This window comes from Electrophorus electricus, chromosome 19 (genome assembly GCF_013358815.1).
Source record: "Electrophorus electricus isolate fEleEle1 chromosome 19, fEleEle1.pri, whole genome shotgun sequence".
NCBI classification, from domain to species: domain Eukaryota; kingdom Metazoa; phylum Chordata; class Actinopteri; order Gymnotiformes; family Gymnotidae; genus Electrophorus; species Electrophorus electricus.
In genome coordinates, this window is record NC_049553.1 from 2,447,387 (window position 1) to 2,466,909 (window position 19,523).

The 19,523-nt window shown below is 39.3% G+C and overlaps 1 protein-coding gene across 6 annotated transcripts in view; it reads left to right on the forward strand.

The window, feature by feature from the left end:
- Window positions 1-19,523, forward strand: part of ank2b (ankyrin 2b, neuronal) — a 74,008-nt gene that overhangs the window by 36,466 nt on the left and 18,019 nt on the right. For 3 of the 6 annotated variants that reach the window (XM_027013113.2, XM_027013114.2, XM_027013115.2), the window contains 24 exons: window positions 68-166; window positions 253-351; window positions 443-541; window positions 625-697; window positions 2,785-2,923; window positions 3,213-3,224; window positions 3,340-3,409; window positions 3,626-3,723; window positions 4,332-4,367; window positions 5,355-5,579; window positions 6,310-6,408; window positions 7,334-7,488; window positions 7,684-7,895; window positions 8,134-8,338; window positions 8,599-8,695; window positions 8,846-9,074; window positions 9,339-9,464; window positions 9,722-9,844; window positions 10,649-10,681; window positions 11,219-11,240; window positions 12,993-17,888; window positions 18,617-18,694; window positions 19,006-19,137; window positions 19,328-19,474. In XM_027013113.2, coding sequence (XP_026868914.2) covers window positions 68-166; window positions 253-351; window positions 443-541; window positions 625-697; window positions 2,785-2,923; window positions 3,213-3,224; window positions 3,340-3,409; window positions 3,626-3,723; window positions 4,332-4,367; window positions 5,355-5,579; window positions 6,310-6,408; window positions 7,334-7,488; window positions 7,684-7,895; window positions 8,134-8,338; window positions 8,599-8,695; window positions 8,846-9,074; window positions 9,339-9,464; window positions 9,722-9,844; window positions 10,649-10,681; window positions 11,219-11,240; window positions 12,993-17,888; window positions 18,617-18,694; window positions 19,006-19,137; window positions 19,328-19,474 — 7,504 coding nt within the window. Of the gene's footprint in view, window positions 1-67; window positions 167-252; window positions 352-442; window positions 542-624; window positions 698-838; window positions 890-2,784; window positions 2,924-3,212; window positions 3,225-3,339; window positions 3,410-3,625; window positions 3,724-4,331; window positions 4,368-5,354; window positions 5,580-6,309; window positions 6,409-7,333; window positions 7,489-7,683; window positions 7,896-8,133; window positions 8,339-8,598; window positions 8,696-8,845; window positions 9,075-9,338; window positions 9,465-9,721; window positions 9,845-10,648; window positions 10,682-11,218; window positions 11,241-12,992; window positions 17,889-18,616; window positions 18,695-19,005; window positions 19,138-19,327; window positions 19,475-19,523 lie in introns of all 6 variants that reach the window. The other 3 variants (XM_027013111.2, XM_027013112.2, XM_035536692.1) reach the window with 2 other exon arrangements.

The window sequence follows — 19,523 nt, forward strand, 5'->3', positions numbered from 1 at the left end:
TTGAAATGAATCAACCTTTTCATTTCAGTTGTGGGGGATAACAAGTGATAAATCTTCTGTCTTCTAGTTGGGTTATACGCCGCTAATCGTCGCTTGTCACTACGGAAATGCCAAGATTGTGAACTTCCTTCTGAAGAGCAATGCCAGTGTCAATGCCAAAACTAAGGTATTTTAGTTATATATTAGTCATCAACAACCATGGTAAGCCATTATGAGTTCTAAAGGCGAATTTGCTGTATTCTCTTTTTGTAGAATGGATACACACCTCTTCACCAAGCTGCCCAACAGGGAAACACACATATTATCAATGTCCTGCTGCAAAATGGAGCTAAACCCAATGCCACTACTGTGGTAAGGGGACACAAACACACAGACACACGAAAACATATACACAGTAGAAAACATTCATTGACTAAGCCATGACTTGTATTTTGTACCACAGAATGGAAACACACCTCTTGCTATAGCCCGTCGCCTTGGTTACATCTCGGTGGTTGATACACTGAGAGTGGTCACAGAAGAGATCATAACCACTACAACAGTAAGTCTCATTTAAAATGTCTTATAAACATCATTTCCCAATGCATTACAGTTCCTATGTGTGTGATAATGGTGTTTGTACAGACGGTGACTGAGAAACACAAGCTCAATGTGCCAGAGACCATGACTGAAGTCCTTGACGTGTCAGATGAGGAAGGTGAGTTTCACAGTCAGCCAATCACAGTGCTCCAAAATGACAGTAAAAACAGTAGTTCATTGTATATACTTTTAAAAGGTTAGAGAAAGTGTTAAAATTTACTCTCATTTTCATGAGTTACCAACATAAAATGTCATGTAGTGCTCAAGGAGGCTCCTGATGGCACTATATCTGATGACTCCTTCGATGAAGGTACATGGTGTTACTGTGGTCATGCTTGGTTGCGGTGCAGATTCACTGGGGGTTTGAGTTTATTAATTGTTTAATTGCATTGAGGGATGATTGATTTTTTTTTTTTAACTGAGCACTGTGTTATGGTACACCTAGCATGCGATGCACTGGGTTAAAAGCACTGCTTTGTTGTGTTTATCATCTCACTAAATTTGAGAACAGAAAGTGTGATGCTAAAAAGCAATTCTCCAATACCTAACAGTTTTAATGGGTAACGTATGAATAATTTATGTATTAACATTTAAGTATCAACTTACTAACTTGTGTCACATTGGTAAAAAATAAAGCAAACAGTGCAGAAAGATTTTATCCCAGCTTCAGTTGGGCATGAGGAGGTTAAGGTCAGAAATTATATGACCAACACATTAACATTGAAGCCATACATACCCACTACTGACTATCCCATTCAAAACAAAGCAAGTTATGACCCAAGGGAGAAGCTAGACTCTAAGGAGTTGAGTGACATTGCCCTAATACCATGCCACATCTTCCCTTACATCCATCCATGTCATTTAATCTATTTTCACTTTCAAGAAGCTTGAAGTAGAGATTCTAAGAATCTTACAAAATTCAGGAAGAAATGTATTATTATTAAATGTATTATTAAACTCATTAAATTATTCCACCAATAAGTCATTGATTATTATGGGATGTGAATTGAATTGCAAATATTAAAATAGTATCAAACAAGTGTATAATACATGTCTGATATATGAGTGATAGAGTTGTCAGCATATTACTTTAAAGTGTTTTTTTTTGTATTTATTCAGAGAAACTGGCAACAGCATTGTTCAATGAAAAACATTTGAGGTCTTATCAATAATAATGAGTAAGATTAGTGCATATTTAATGCTCGTAGTAAATGTTGTCTAATGATAGCTTTCTGTGTGACATGATAGGTGTTCAGAGTTCTACTTGAAAGAGCAATAGTACAGCCAAATAGTGTAACAGCTATTTCTGGGTTCGGATAACATACTGTATGTGAAGACCTGACCAGTGTGAGGGTCTGTTTGCATGTTTGAATGACTGTGATGTATCATTGTCTTCATTCAAATGGCCATGAGGGTGTATGTATATATTTTAGATGCAAGCTCTCACAGGATACTGGTAAAGATGAAGGTATTCAGAAACAAGGCTAAAAGGGTATATTTTGAATAGCGTCTCGGCCAGAGGAGGACTGAAGTTGACGTGTTGACATGCCTAGACTTAGTAGACTTGGTGCATTACAGTGGTGTATGCTTTTTCTTTTAAAAATATCCATTATTGTTCTACTCTCTAGGCAGCTACTCTCTGTATGCTATTGACAGGAGAAGTCCACTTTCAGTCTACAATATGTTTTGTATTTTCTGTCAGTATTTCCCTGCTGCTTTATGCCAATTTTTGAAGTACTTTCCCTACTGGTCATAAATGGCAACAGCAGCACTGGTGCTGTTATTTTTACACATTATCTCAGCACTCAGCTGCTGAAGCCATATTCCTTAAGTCACGTAGGGTGCTGTGAGGAAGATCAGTCGTAGAGGCTTTGATGATTAATTCAAGCCTTGTTTAATGACAAAACAGAAAATGTGTGCTTTCTATTTAGTGTCTTGCAGTGTGTGTGTATATATGTGTGATTTTGTGCATGCGCCTGTGTGTTTACCTATATGGTAGCACAGCAGTGTCTTAATGCCCAAGGCATTAGAGCAACTATCCCATGTTTTAGCATATTTGTGTGTGTGTGTGTGTGTGTGTGTGTGTGTGTGTGTGTGTGTGAGAGAGAGAGAGAGAGTGTATTGTACCCTCCATGGATTTGAATATGAGAACTGCAGTGGTTTATGAGGACCTTCAGGTAATGCCATCTTCTGTGTGTGTCATAGGCGATGACACCATGACATGTGATGGAGGGGAGTACCTGCGAGCAGAAGACCTAAGGGAACTGGGAGATGACTCCTTGCCTGGCCAGTACTTGGACGGCATGAATTACCTCCGCTTCAGCCTGGAAGGACGATCCGACAGGTATCTCCGCATAGACGCATCATGAAACCGGTGTACTGTAATCCACAATGATGACTTGGATGAAGCTTGATATAAACATCCATTAAGAATTTTGCAAGCTTGATAATTTTTTTTTTCTCCATCATTTCACATAGCTTTACTTTACATCTCACTGTACTGAGTATAGTCGAACAAGACAAATTCCTTTTTTGTTAAAGTAGTTAAAAATGACATAAAATGGCTGGTTAAATTAGGTTATGACTTTTCCCACTAACATCTCACTCCTGTGCTTCCTGCAACGCTCACGCAGTCGGTTGCAAAGGTATGAGGGCAATATGCTGCTGCAATCTGCACTCTAAATGTGAAAATGCCAGTGTTTGCCAGAGCTCCTGCAGCACACCATGCCAGCTCATTGGCTCTCTCAACTGTCTTTTCAGTACGGACAGATCCTCCCCTCATCATGGCTATTACTCCCCAAAGCATGATGATCCAATCCGCAGTTACCAGGTAAAATATACAGACTCCATTGAGAGATTCTTCAGATGCTGCTGACAAATTTTTCACATATTTTCCTGTTGGGTGGGCCGTTATTAAAGTTCCATGACCTGATTTCTAACCACAATTTAATTAACTACCTTTTGAAATTGACCAGTGTAGACAACAGTACAATAACAATACATATTAATTGTCACCCTAAAAAGCCTCTCACCTTTCTGTCTCTAGGCATCATCTCTTGCTAATGAGATGGACTCGTACAGACTGAGCTGGGGAACAGACAACCTGGACAACATAGCACTGTCCTCCAGCCCCGCCCATTCCGGGTATGGACTACAACGCCACATGCTCACTCATGCTCACAATGTGTGCCAGCTGGGCAATTGTTATGAAAGTTAGGTCATGACCATTTGGTGGTTTGTCACTGATCCATACTACAAATTAAATCTGGAAAATTAAACTGAACATAGCGAAGTTCGATATTGCATGAAAAACTATTTTGACAGTAATAGACAGCAGTGTCTCATTTGTTCATTTATTGTTAACTTGCTGATCTCTGCGAAACAGAAAAGAGTAGACGAAGTCAACTTATTTTTACATTTTATATTTAATGGTTAATTTTGTTCTAATAAATATCACCTGCATTATCGTTTTAGGCAATTTGACTTGACCAATAACAGTCATTTTTTTTCATAATGTATGTTTGGGTATGTAATTAGTAAATTGCAACTTTTGGCATATTCTATATTTTTACAGTTTACTTGCTTCAAATCTTAATGGATTAAGTCATGGCCAGTTTTCATAATTTTTCCAATTCCTGTTAAATATCTATTTATCTTGCTTTCTCTGTATGTTCTTTGGTTCTTGGTTTCTCTTTTCTCCTTTCTTTCTCTCTTCCTCTCATTCTCTGATGGCTATTTTATTCCGTCTCTAGCCCTTCCTCTCCATGCCATCACCATGACAACAGCAGGTGACTGGCCGCACTTTGACATATGATCTTTTACCCTGCCCCCTCCCTTTTTCAGTGAGCTTCTGTCATACCTGCTCTGCCTCTTGGCTCTCATGCAGATAGACAGATAGTCAGGAACCTTTTTACGACAAACCCAGCTATAAATTCAAAGCATCAAATGTGTATAATGTTTTAAAGATATCATCATCTGAGCTGCCCAAAAGCACTGCAGGTTAAAGTCAAACTATATGACCGTGAATGCATGCGTCATCTCACCAACATGTCTTGCCCCAGAAACCTGCTAACAAATTTGATGCTGGCTTTGCACTTTTTGGACACCCCATTTTGGGTAACAGTGCATTAGAATATTCAGCACTAGCTAATTTGTAACCTTCCCCTAAACTAACTGTGTTATTTTGTGTTAACTGTGTTGGTGGTCAGTACTATTGTGCATTAATGTGTACTTGCTTAAGCCCACATGTAGAGATGCACCAGATTTTATAAGACTGGATTTTGCAGCATGTTAAATTCACAGTAATTATCTGGTCAACATGGTTATTAATGTGGGACATGAAAGCATTTCACAACATTTGTTGGGTATTGAATGCTTTACGAGCCATTCACTTTCCAGGAAGTTAACACACCATGATGTCATTTCACTTCTGTTCCTTTTTATGACTGTTGTGCTGTTTGTGAAATGTGTTTTTCATTGTCATAAAGGCCTCTTGTGCCCCCTTTAATCCTGACAGTATGCCATTACATTTCTAGCATGCTGCGGAGTCATTCCACTGTTGTGTGCACTGTTTCATTGTAACACCTACACATCGAAACGTGTCTGCGGGTGTGTTGTGATGAACCCCCCTCCCCCAACTACCACCAAATGATTGTGCTGCTGCGTGTTTTTGCATGTGGAAAAAAGTGCAAAAGCAATGAGAAATGTCTGCTCAGCTGCTGGTGATGATGCCATGCTATTGTGTGTGCTGACACAGTGCTGTCTCTGGCTTTCAGCTTCCTCGTCAGCTTCATGGTAGACGCGCGAGGCGGAGCCATGCGAGGGTGCCGACACAATGGCCTACGCATCATCATTCCGCCCAGGAAGTGCAGCGCCCCGACCCGGGTCACCTGTCGCCTAGTGAAGCGCCATCGTTTGGCCACCATGCCGCCCATGGTGGAGGGAGAAGGTTTGGCCAGCAGACTGATAGAGGTTGGGCCCTCTGGTGCCCAGTTCCTCGGGTAAGATTTTCTGATCTTATAGTAGTTTCGGCATGGTAACCTGACAACATGTAACTGACAACACTTAGTAACCTGACAACACTTAAATAAAGCTATTTTATCTTGCTTTTAACTGTTATAAGATATTGTTTAAGGTGCTGCACTTGTGGGATGAATGCTTATGACAGACAATTATATGATTATATATTTTTTGCTGTAATCCTTCTTGTTATTTAATGCGTAAAAGCCCAGTGCTCACCACTTCGTTATTTAATGTGTAAAATTCAAGTGCTCACTTCTTCTTTGCTTTCTGTGAAAACAAAGCTTCTCTTGCTTGTCTGCGCTTAACCAATCACTCTTGCAGTAACATTCAAGACTTTTGGTTGCTTCACAGCTTGCATTAAGGATAAATGCAAATGTTGGTTAACCATTTTATAAAGCCAAACTCCCCCTTATGAGAAGGCTCCATGATTGATTTGATATGTTTATTTTGGTTAAACATATACCAGTAGATTTTTTCTTTAACTGGATTAAAAGTTGATTTTCTACTTAATTATATTGAAGCAAATATCATTTGCAACAACCTACACAATTCAGTACAATGAGTTTTAAAAATTATTTACATATGTGGGCCAGTTGTACCCCACTGACAGGAAGGCTTCGATAAATGGTGTCATTGAAGATGAGGACTCCACCCCCAAACTGTTTGTCATCTGTGCTCTCTTTTTCCACTGCTGCTATTGGACGGCAGTAAACTCCATCTCCCCACTGCCCCGCCCCCTCTGAATGAGGGTGAGAGTTTGGTTAGCCGCATCCTTCAGCTGGGGCCACCAGGGACCAAATTCCTGGGGTAGGAGTGACACATATGAAACAATCCATGGATGCTGGTCCCATATCCCTTCTTCTCCTCCTCTTCTTTTTTTGTCCTTCCTTTCTGCTCTTGTCCACGATTCAGTGAGTGTGTCGATAGTTGGCTGTGGTAGTGTATTGTGATGACTGTGTATTTTGGATTTACTGTGGTTTTGCCTTTCATGTATTGGCCTTGCATCATGAGATGTGTCTAAACCTGTTATAAAACCTCTTAGGGGAGCTGGTTCAAATCATGGCGAGCATTTTAATCACGTACTTGAAAAGGCACCTTTGAACAGTAAATGTTGCTATAACGGTAATATTATACCAAAGTACACATGACTGTATATGAGTAAAGGTGCCCTAGACCTATTTTACACTTGGAAAGTTTATTCTGTATGTTATGTAGCCAAATGTAAAGAATCTGGGGTTAAACACTACCAGACTTTTTTTTTTTTCCTCTGTGTAGTAACATATATGTAATGAATGTTGTTTATAGTTGTTTATCTTCAAAATACTCTGGATAAAACTGCAGATGACCCAGGAGAAGCTGAAGCAAAAAATTATGTTTTGACTTCCATTGTAGTTTTAACATGTTTGGACATATCATGATGGCAAAATCATTTTTAGCATATGTGCTATCTTGGCATGAGCACATTTTTAAGCATACCAGCCTGATGCTTTTATATAGGTTTGAATGACTTTTTAGCTCCTATGGTTAGCTTTTAATGTTTATTTAAATATTGGTGATTTTATTGTGTCATTTTGGGTGGTCCTACTGTGCAGCATGATGTCTCTCACATGAACACACTGAAACACTCCAGCAGTATGGCAGTGCAGATGCAACACAGGCACATTAAACCTCGGCAAGTTCTATTTACGTGGTTCTGTTTGCATGAAACACCATTGGTTCTGCTGGCCTTCAGACCGGTGATTGTGGAGATCCCCCACTTTGCTGCTCTGAGGGGGAAGGAGAGGGAGCTGGTGATCCTGCGCAGTGAGACAGGAGAAAGTTGGAAGGAGCATCACTGTGAACACACAGAGGAGGAGCTCAACCAGGTCCTCAATGGCATGGATGAAGGTGAGAGCCCTATGTCAGAATGCAGTCTGTCTTTTTACTTTCTAATTTGTCCATTCTTCACAGCTGCTTAAATGATCATGAATTAGTCCCCACAGCGGTTCTCGTTATCTTTTTTTGTCCTACACTTTTTTTTTTTGTTGTTGCTAAATTTGCTTGACATGTCACTCTTCCCATGCTATTGTCCTGTTTCATCAGACCTGGACACTCCAGAGGAGCTGGAGAGGAAGCGGATTTGCCGCATAATCACTCGGGACTTCCCACAATACTTTGCAGTGGTGTCACGGATCAAACAGGACAGTAATTTGATTGGCCCAGAGGGTGGGATCTTGAGCAGCACTGTGGTGCCACAGGTTCAGGCTGTCTTCCCTGAAGGAGCGCTCACAAAACGTATAAGAGTCGGTTTACAGGTAGCTGCTGTATGGTGCTTTTTTATAACTGCATTTAATTATATAACATGTTATGCAGAAAGATTTTGACCTGGTGATCATCAGTGCTCAGGCAGTTCAACTTTGTTACTTTCAGTTAAAATGATTCCTTCAGTCAGTTCAGATTTCATTTCTGGAAAGTTATCTATCACTGATTTGTAAAAAGAATTTAATATTCCCAGGGTAGTTATTCATCTACCTACTTCTGTTTATTGATCAGGCTCAGCCTGTGAACATGGACATGGTGAGGAAGATTTTAGGAAACAAAGCTATATTCAGTCCTATAGTCACGTTGGAGCCTCGTAGGAGGAAGTTCCACAAACCCATCACCATGACCATCCCTGTCCCTAAAAGTTCCACAGACCCCATACTCAATGGCTTTGGAGGAGATACACCAACACTTCGACTTCTGTGCAGCATCACAGGTGTGTGTGCATGCACAAATTAATACAGAGTCATTAACGTTTAGACAAAGAAAGAGTTAGAAAACATGATGCATGCTATAATCTTACTTTATATGATGTTTATTGCATTTATTCCTAAAACAGACAACACGTATGGCTTTGCAACTGTTATGGTCCCAAACATACAAACAGCATAAATATTTGAGAATTCAGTTCTTACCTTCAAAAATATTTTTTTTTTTCTTACAGTATAGTACTAAAACTGCTCTGTGTATAACCAGGTGGAACCACGCCAGCTCAGTGGGAGGACATCACAGGAACCACACCTTTAACTTTTGTTAATGAATGTGTGTCATTTACCACAAACGTGTCTGCCAGGTAGGTCCTGAAAATACTGGGAGGTTTAATTGCATTATTTACTTTGGGTTCAATTTATCAATACATTTTGAGGAAAAACTGTAACTATCACTTCACTTTGACAATCAAAGTTGTATTTACTTGTCACATCCACCACCTTTTGCTGCTCAGATTCTGGCTGATAGACTGCCGGCAGGCCCAGGAGTCGGTCAACTTTGCCACACAGGTGTATCGAGAGATCATCTGTGTTCCGTACATGGCCAAATTTGTCATCTTTGCCAAAACGCATGACCCCATAGAGGCACGCCTGCGCTGCTTCTGTATGACTGATGACAAGATTGACAAAACCCTGGAACAGCAGGAGAACTTCACAGAAGTGGCTCGCAGTCGAGATGTGGAGGTGTGTGTTTGATTTGTTCAAATGCACATACTCACAAGAACTGTTGGCTAAAGATTATGGAGACCATGTAATTGTAATTACATTTACATCTTTCACTGCTTTGATTGGGTCTATTTCTTTAGTTGGGACATTTCTTTCACTGGGTAACTTCAAACTCACATTCAGACAAAGGAGTTACATAGCTTCCCAAAAAATCAAAAACCCAATAAAATGTCTAAAGAAAGAAAACTTTATATTCCAAGATAAACCCTGTGCTAATTATAGGTGCTAGAAGGAAAACCGATATATGCAGACTGCTTTGGAAACCTAGTCCCTCTCACCAAGAGTGGTCAGCATCATCTCTTCAGTTTCTTTGCCTTCAAGGAAAACCGACTTGCCCTCTTTATAAAGGTGAACTACCTGACATAGTTTTGCACTTTAGTGCTTTTGCAATTTTCCTGTTCTCACAAAAGCAGATGCTTCTATTAATTCAGATGATTTGTTCATTTAGTAAGCTACTAATACCATCCTTGGTGTAAATGTATTTCTGAGGGAGCTGTACTGGCAATTTTTGCCCTACTTTAAAAGCTTGTTATTAGTTGTATATTATTGTTGTTATTAATTTGTTTATATATTTTATGTTTGGCTGCTTGTTGGAAATGTTGCAGATCAGAGACAACACTCAGGAGCCTTGTGGTCGGTTGTCATTCATGAAAGAACCAAGATCATATAGGAGTTTGGCCCATAATGCTATATGCAACTTAAATATCACTCTGCCACCATACTCAAAGGTAATTTATTTGTACCTACCATAATGCTGATGAAATCATACACATACAAATATAACCAGACCAATACATCTGATGTCTCTGTGAACACATTTTCCTGACTTCTGTGTTTCTATTAAAATTGTTCCATGCATGCATGATTATAATATTTATTTTTGTAATTTCAATATTTTTTGTCTGAAACAAACAGTTTGGACTTACAGATTAACCTTTTATTATGTAATCTATGTAATGTTATAGTAAGATATGTTTCTATTTACTATATACCTGTAACACAAAGGAGGAATTATAACAGTGTAAATAGTTTTGGGCTGCTGTGCTATAGACTTTAACATACATGTAATACTACTACTCTTGGATTATCTACCGTATTTATGTAAGTTCTACAGGTATTCATATATTTGGATCAACTAAAATGCAGTTAAATTAGGATTTAGACTGTGGTTATGGTTAGATTTTGGCCTTTTGGTTGGGTATTTTTCAAATAATCAGTAGTGTTAACAAATGACACATATTCAAATGAATTTAAGGCTGTATATGCAGACCTAAAGAAATACTCCTATACTACAAAACCTGTCATTCCATTTACTTCTGTATCATTTTTGATAAAAGTTTCCAACCAACTCTGTGTGTCCTCCATACATATCCCTCCTCCAATCCATGCCATGCCTCATTGGCTGGCTTAAGAGTTCTGTTGCTATGGTAACTGCTTTGCCTGCTCTCTTTCTCCTATTCTCTGTCCTTTATCCCTCTCTTTATCTCTTTCCGTGCCCCCCTCTGTCTTTCGCTGCTTTTTGCTCCTCAAAGGAATCAGATTCAGACCAAGAGCCTGATGAGGAGGTAACTGTGGAGATATTTTCCTCTTCTCTTAACATCAGTTCTGTTGGATCTTCTGTTTCCTTTGTAGTTTAAATGTTTGCAGAACTTTTGCATTTTTCTCTGATTTTATTTCACCTGGATTGTCATGGCCGGGTTGTCGCTGCATAGTACGCAGAAACAACTAAAACACTATGGAAACACAGCTAATTTTATCAATGTTAAGGTCTGTCACTAAAATTATTAAATGATGATCATGAATAAAATACAATGGGCTAAGGATGAGATATTTACAAATTTTTGATTGTTGCTCCCCTGAAATGCTGCATATATAGCTCACTACACTGAGCTGTACATGAAAATTCTGGATAGATTTGAAATGAAATTGGTTTAGTTATTTCTTTTATGTTGCTTATTTGTTCCCCGTTGCTTACTTTTGTAAGAGTATATGAGAATGTTTTCTCCTATAATATCATGGTTGTTTTGAAACTATAAAAGCGATATACTTCTTATCTGTATTTAACAACTGATTGAATCTGTTTCACGTGTTTCTCTTTGCAGACCAGTCGAACACTTGGCAAATGTAAGATATTTAATTTTTGTAGTTGTAGTATTTCTTCCATCATTAAACATGTTCTCTTTTAACCAATTAATTTACCAATTAACAACTGTACAATAACTCACATACCTTGGTATTCATTAGCATTTCTAACAATGATTTTAATAATATTTAAGCTGTGCAGTGTTAACTAACATGGGAATATAATAGTTAAAATATCCTGCTTAATTTATTTAAGATTGGATTTCTCTTATTTAGGTCTTTTAAATGTCATCACTCCATCTTTGTCCAAAACACCATCAAATAGTGAAATATAGGCATTACATGGCTTATCTTACGAAGCTTTTACTCGATTCAAGTATTAAAATTTTAAGAGATACTGCATGAACATGGAGCATGAGATTTCATTCATTCTGTGGGGATGTTTGTTTTCAGTTGTAATTACTTTTTACCCTCAATCATTTTTTTTTAATATAGCAATCTGCAAAGCAAACTGTCCCCCCCATTTCCTGTTTTTAGTAATCATTGTGCTTACTGCCATACAAATATATATTTATTTGAATTTAGTAGATCCTGAAAATGTATTTGTGCCTTCATGAATGATCCAGTGACCACTACATAGGCATTTAGTCTAATTACCATATTATATAGGTTAATTAAAGCTGTGTAAGGTGTTTACATGGACTGGAGTTAAAATCTACTAGACATTTAACTTACCCAAGGCTGCATGTTAATAAAACTCTTAGGTTTGCATGGAAATAACTTGGCTTACAGTGTGTGTGTGTGTGTGTGTGTGTGTGTGTGTGTGTGTGTGTGTGTGTGTGTGTGTGTGTGTGTGTGTGTGTGTGTGTGTGTGCGTGCGTGCATGCATGCGTGTGTGTGTGTATGAATGAGTGCATTAAGTATGACCATCTTTCAGTTTTGCTGGTTGCTTAACATGTCTTTCTCCATTGCTCATTAGCACATTTTTTTGTTCATATTATTCTGTATGTTTTATCTCAGGTAGCTTTATTAACAATGAATAAATTTGCATTAATACTATTAATAATTTTTATAAATTAATAAATTCTTATTTAATAGTTCATATGAATCAATTCATATTATATATGGATAACTATTAATTATTGTTAATAGTATTGCTATTAATAAAAAATGCATTCAGCCAGGGATTGTTCATGAAGTTTTTTATTTAAGCTGACCTTGCATTTTTTCACTGATGTGAGAAGCTATTAGTCATCCCTCGCATTATTTCATTCCTAAGAATCAAGCATACATCACTGGCTTTCTTTTGGGAACAAAAGTGTTCTTGAAATCATGGTTTATTTCACTTTATTCTCTCTGTTATTTCTTGTTCCTTAGATATGAGTGTTATATCTTGAGCAATCTGTTTTGCTCCTGCAAAACATGTAGTGTAGTGTTTGTTGTTGGTTCTTTTTAAATGCTCCAGTTAACTTATGATTTCAGTTTGATTTAGTTTGATTGTCTTTTCTCTCATGTGTGAGTGTGTGTTTGTATAGACTATGGATAAGCAAGTTATTTCCTGCTTGTTTCCCTATTGTCCTTAGGTTTGGTTAGTGTTTGCTTTGCAGTTGTTATTTCATTATTCCTCCAGGTTCACATACTCCAAGAATCTACTTCACATCTCCCTCAGCCAGTCCTATTATGATCAATGAAACTTTGTGCTGGTCCTATTCTGATCTCATTTTAAATCTCTGTTCCCCTTTAATTTAAATTTTGGTTAATTTGCTCCTTAAATGTCCTCTTTCAAAATGGAAGATGATGAAGATACTGAAACATCTACAGAGATCCTGAAAACGCACTTGATTCGAGACTCTTCAGCCCTTGCAAGCCCAGACTTATTATCTGAAGTATCAGAGATGAAACAAGATCTGATCAAAATGACTGCTATTTTGACCACTGATTCTTCTGCAAAGTCAAGTCCTATGCAAGGGGGTGATCTAGAAAAGGGGGTGGAGGAGGTGTCAGGGGAGCCTTTTGAGATAATGGAAAAGGTCAAAGAGGATTTGGAGAAAGTTAGCGAGATTCTAAGGAGTGGGACATATGAGGATGAGATGCCTGAGGAGTCAGCAAAAGCAGAACGCCGACCAAATGATGAGGAGTGGGTTCTTCTCTCAGACTGTGAAATCGAGGAGGCCAAAATGATGGCAGCATTTGAGACCCAAGAGCCACTCCTTAAGGATATTCGAGGCAGCCGTGGGACACAGAGACAAAAGGGTGTCAGTGGAACCCTTAAAGATCATCTGGATGTGCCTGCAACTTCTGGAACAGCATCACGGGTGCCTGTGGCCCAGGAAAAATATACTGAAGTCGTTTTGCGCCGAGGTGGTAAAAAGATTATACCAACTATTCACAAAGATACTAAAACGCACTTAAGTGAAGTGAAAAAGCCTGTTCGGAGAAAAGGTCCTCAGGGACACACGGATGAACTTCAAACATCCAGCTCAAAAGCAGGTTCTGTGAGTGAAAGCACAGAAAAAACTCATGGAGATAATTCCCTTCTAAGTATTCCACCACAACAAAAAAAATCTCCTGTGTCACCAGTAGTTGAGGAAACACCCATTGGTTCAATTAAAGATAAAGTTAAGGCTCTACAGAGGAAAGTGGAGGAGGAGCAAAGGGGTCGAAAGCAGAATGGAAGTAAACCTTCTCATGGATCTTCTGAAAGGAAGTCATCCCCAGTAATCAAAGACCAAAAATCATCAGGGCCCAAAAAAACACAAGCTCCATCCAAATCACCAAAAAAAGAGTCAGAGAGACTAGAAGAAACTATGTCAGTGAAGGAACTCATGAAAGCTTTTCAAACGGGACAAGATCCTTCAAAAAGAAAGTCTGGACTCTTTGAACACAAAGTAGCTTCTGGACCAAAGAGCACAAAAACAGTTGAAATAAAAGAACCTCTGTCCACACAATCCTTATCTGAAACCTCAGCACTTGTGAGTGAAGTGTCACCTGTTGCAGACATTTCAACAGACACTGAAGACAGTTCTCATCAACTTAAGTCAAAAGTGCAGGATAAAAGTATTTTGTATGGCTTAGACTCAGAAGAACCTACAGTACAGTCAGATATGACCACTTCAGTTCCCTGTGATCTACCTAAACACAGAGAGTCTCGGCCTTATAGTTGCCCTGAAAGCAGTGCACATGAAGACAGCTCTGACAGTTTAAAAAATGAAGGTCTGGCTGATTCACCCTGTGCCAGTATAGGTGAAGGAGAGGTGCACATGAGCTCAGAGGAAAGTGACAAACATGAAGGCATGGCAGAGACTCCAGAAACAAGCCCTGAAAGCCTGTCATCACCGAAACAGGAAGGTCAATCTATACTTGGAAAGATCTCAAAAGCAGGAACTGATACAACCAAAGACAAGACAAGTAAACAGTCTGACTCTATGTGCACTGGTCAAAAGACATCTGACAAGCTGGAATCTACAGCAAGTCTACGACATTTGAGAAAAGCAGAGGATTATCCCTCAAAAAGTGAGTCTGTGTGTGCTTCTCGGGGCAAAACTGTTACATTTGATGATGAAAAAGCCTCTGTTGATAAGGACATTCTTTTGGCATCATCTAAACCATCTAAATCACGGAAACTTACAAAAAGGGGTTCCGAAACAATAGAGAGTTTTTTGAGTGATGAAGAATACTCTGATGGTCAGCCATCATCAACCTCTGCTGACACCCTGGCCACAAGAGCAGACTCAAAAAGTCATAGAAGTTTAGTGCTGCCTCTTAGACATCAGGATTCAGAGAGCATTAGTCCAGTAGCTGATGACTCCATAACTAACAAGGACTCTTTAGAGGGTAGTCCTCTTATGGATGATAACTCCTCTCATAAATCCCCAGACTCGATTGAGCCTAGTCCGACTAAAGAATCTCCTTGCCGTGACTCTCTAGAAGGCAGCCCTGTAGAGCAGAATGCCACCTTGGCCTTTCCTCCTACAGTAGAACAAGCCAGTGTGACTTCAGGGCACCTGACATCCTCCAAAGCTCCCGACTTCCCCCCAGAAAATTTGCGCAGTAGACTCCTCAGAGACCAGGAAGGTAGTGCCGACGATGACAGTTGCGAGCAGACATCTCAGCTGACGAGTTCGGGTAAGAGTCCTCTTTCCCCTGACACCCCAAGTTCTGAAGAGGTAAGTTATGAGGTCAATCCTAAAACCCCAGATCCTTTGGTCCAGTCCATGTCCTTAAAGGCATCAGTCATACCTGAGGATGCAGAGGAAGATGATGAGCCGGAGAGTGGCTTGACCCAGAGGAAATACACCCCAGAGGAAGAGATGTTTAAAATGGCTGCCAAAATAAAAACATTTGATGAGATGGAGCAAGATGCAAAAGGCAGAAAGGACAATAAAGATATCTGGTCCTCTCAGACCATGATTGTGTCTGAAGCAGGACAGGAAAGCATGAAACTGATTGGGCTTGCATCCAAAGATGAAACATCCTCAGTGGATGGCCATGGGCCCACTGAGTCCAAACACACAGGGTCAGAGGTAGCACAATCTGTTGAACCTACTATTAAAGTACAACCTCCCTCTCCTTTTCCAGCAGGTGTGCATGACAGCTCTCAAACAGCTGAGGACATTCATCAAACCATGGCCCACACTGCAGCATCTACAGCTGAATCAGCATTGGAGGGACCTCAGTCTGTCTCAGAAAAACATAACACAAAAGCCCATCAGATCCCTGAAGAGCTACATAAAGAAACGGGATCTCTTAGTACAAAAGAGTTAGAACAAACGTACAAAATGTCTTCCAGCAATAAAGGGGCAGCAAATGTAACTGATGAACAAAAAGAGGAAAGCCTGAGAAAGTTGAGTGGAAGCAAAAATGTTGACAGGGGTGGGAAGCAGGAAGATTCATCAGGTGGTGAACAAGATAGCAGATCTCATAGTCAAACAGAATGTAATATAACAGATGAGGTTAAAGGTGATCACATGAGACATGCAGGGACATCTGATATAGTTTTAAGCAAGGGATGCTTACAGTCAGAAGCTAATTCTGTGCCTGTTATCTTGGGACAAGTAAGGGAAACATTTAAACCAGAAATATGTATTTATGATGACACTGAAGAGGATGATGAAGAGGAGGAACCTCCTAAAACAAAGTCTAGAGGGGTAACTGCAAGGGCAGAGGCAGATACTTGGAATGCTATGAGGGAAGATGATGATGCCTTTGAAGCAAGAGTAAAAGAAGAAGAGCAAAAGATTTTGGGTCTGATGGTTGATCGACAGTCACAAGGGGCCTCTCCTGACACCACTCCTGGACGAACACCCACTGAGGAAGGCACACCAACAAATGAACAAAACCCATTCCTTTTCCAAGAGGGTAAATTATTTGAGATGACTAGAAGTGGTGCAATAGATATGACCAAAAGGGGCTATGAGGAAGAAAGTTTTGCTTTTTTTCAAATAGGAGAACAGCTAATTGAAGAGGCAGTTGTAGAGGACATTAGGGAAGAACCTAGTGGAGACCTCACTGGGGAAGAGGCAGAGGTTGGTGTTGATTTAACCTTGCAGATTAAATCAGAAGAAGCTGATCAATGTTTACACGAGGCTGTAGATGTATATGTGTTCTCACCACCTGAGGATGATCAATCAGGAATAGCAGCTAAGTCAGATGCCTCAAAGTCTAGAATACCCATAAAAATGGGAGTTTCTGCCTCATCCAAAACCACAAATACAAATCAAGTGGAAAAAGAAGTGGTAGAAATTAAAACAAACATAGTAGCTGAAGATAGCTTTTTGGGGAATGATCTATGCTCTTCCGACACTGTCATAACTGATGTTCAGACAGCAGTGTCCACAGTTACTAGATCAGTCTATTCCCAACAGGACCAAGAGTCCTCAGATTCCTCTCCTGAGGATCAGTATTCTGTAATAAAATTACCTCAAATCCCTGAAAAGACTTCCCCAGCATCTGAAGGGGTATCAAAATCAAAAACCAAGTTGGTTTCTAAAGGTCCCGCTGCCCCTACGCAGAAAAAGTCATCTTCCTCTAAAGAGGAGGAGAAGCAAAAATCAAGAATACCTGTAAAAGCTTCTTCTATCAAATCTGAAACAGGACATGCTGCATCTATGAAACGGGCTGAATCTCTTAAGGACAAAAAGTCTAAGATGTCTGTAAAATATGAAACAAGAAGAAAATCTGAGACAGACACAGGTCCCTCTATAAGCTCCAGAGTGACAAGGTCTATCAAAGCCAGGAGCTACTGTGAAACTGATTCTACCAAGAAGCCAGCTAAAAAGGACCAGAGTCGTCCAGCGAGTACTGACTTGTCCAGCAAATCTAAGACAGTACCATCAAGGCTACCTGTCAGGGGAAAGTCTGGTCAACCATCTCATACTTCTACACCAGCCAAAAAAGAGCAGCCCACTGAGAGACGCAAGAACTCTGTTGATTTTTTTGAGGAGATTAGTGATGAGGCAGCTAAACTAGTGGAGAGGTTGGCTCAAGCAGAGAGAGAGAAAGAGGAGGCAGCTGCCATGTCGGATGATGAAAGCAGCACCATAGATGTCTCAGTAATAGAGAGTGAGCCTTTCCCTGACATGCAGATGCCTCTTCCTGAGGACCCATTGGTCATTAGGCCTCGATGGGATGATCCTGTTGAGACCCAGATGGAAAGAATCCCTGCTGATAAAGCGCAAGTCCGAAGTCAAGGTATCCCCCATCTCAAGGGGCCCATTCTCTCTCTTTCATCTGCCTCAGCACATTAACGATGAAGGTGCTGCCTCTCTGTCTCTGTAGCTAAAGCTTCAACTCTTTGTGGTGCTTCTGTGACGTTTGGACTGTGTTTGTGCCTGTTTCCTTTCCTTGTCTATGTCATAGTATTGTTAAGATTCATTATAAGACTGTTTATATTAGGGGACTAATTAGATCCTGCTGTAATTACTGCTGATATTTACTACAAATTCATAAATTTACTGGCAAATTACAGTGACTATTCCTTGACCTTTGCTATATTGCATTATATTTTTAAAGTACTACAGAATGAGTTATTGGCAGTTTATAGTGTCTGTCAGAGAAAATAACTTCATTACATAATGAATGACAGTGGAACTACTAATAGTTGTACACATATAATAAATAATTCACCTAGCCAATCAAGTCATTTCTGTTTGTGAATGTCATGTAAATACTTTGTGATAATTGACGCCTCATTTAAAATCCTTCAAAGCATGTAAAAACAATTCATTTTTGTTAAAATTAGTTTAAAATCAAGAGAAAGCCAGTGATTATGTTCCATTTACATGCAGTGTAGATTCATTGTGAATCTTTGCCCTGAAATAATTGCTTCTTACCAGAATTATAGAGACCATTTGTGTTATGTATTTAATAAGAATATGTTTTGGTAGTGTAATCTTATGTCTTGACCGTGGCGTTTACAGTGGCCCTACAGGATGAGGCTGATAGGAAAGAGAGTCGATTGGCAGTCATAGCTGACCACCTTGGTTTCAGCTGGACAGGTAAAAATAGTATTTGTATTTGGCGATAAGTCAGATGTATACATGTGCTCAGATTATTATTTTTTTTTTTTCAGGATTAACTACTACCCATTTGAGATGATTAGAAGAGTAATGAGCAGTAATTTGAGAATCACAGATGTCCATAAATATTTCAATTTCAAACATTGCTCTGACAGTAATTCAGAATTGTGTGTACAAAGGCATTTTATTCATTTTGGCAATGAATCTTTTGGAAATTGCAAATTATGTTCTTTGAAATATTTTAATTAATTTAGCTCAAACATTTGAGTGTGTCTCTACTGTTTATCTAGAGCTTGCTCGTGAACTTGAATTTGATGAAGAGCAGATTAATCAGATAAGGGCAGAAAATCCAAACTCTCTACAGGACCAAAGTCATGCGCTTATAAGCCTATGGACAGAAAGAGAGGGAACAAATGCTACAGGTAGGACTGTTGATAAGCACTTTTATTTTGGCTAATTCCGTTGACAGTATGGAGTTGTCCATCACCATAAAAAAAGTTTTTGGAAATCACAGAAGAATGGCTCAATTGTGGTAAATCATTGTGATAAATGGTAGTAGTCAAAAATGAAAAATGTTTATGCAAATCTGATTTTTTTTCAACTTGTCCACAGAGAGCACTTTGATCGCAAAACTCACAAAGATTAATCGTATGGATATTGTACATCTGATTGAAACAAAGATCATCCAGTCCATTCAGGATCAGTCATCACATACCTATGCAGAAATTGAACAGACCATATCATTGGATCACAGTGAAGGTAATCATGACATCCTCTAAAGTACCATGGCTATTTGCTGTCATATTAA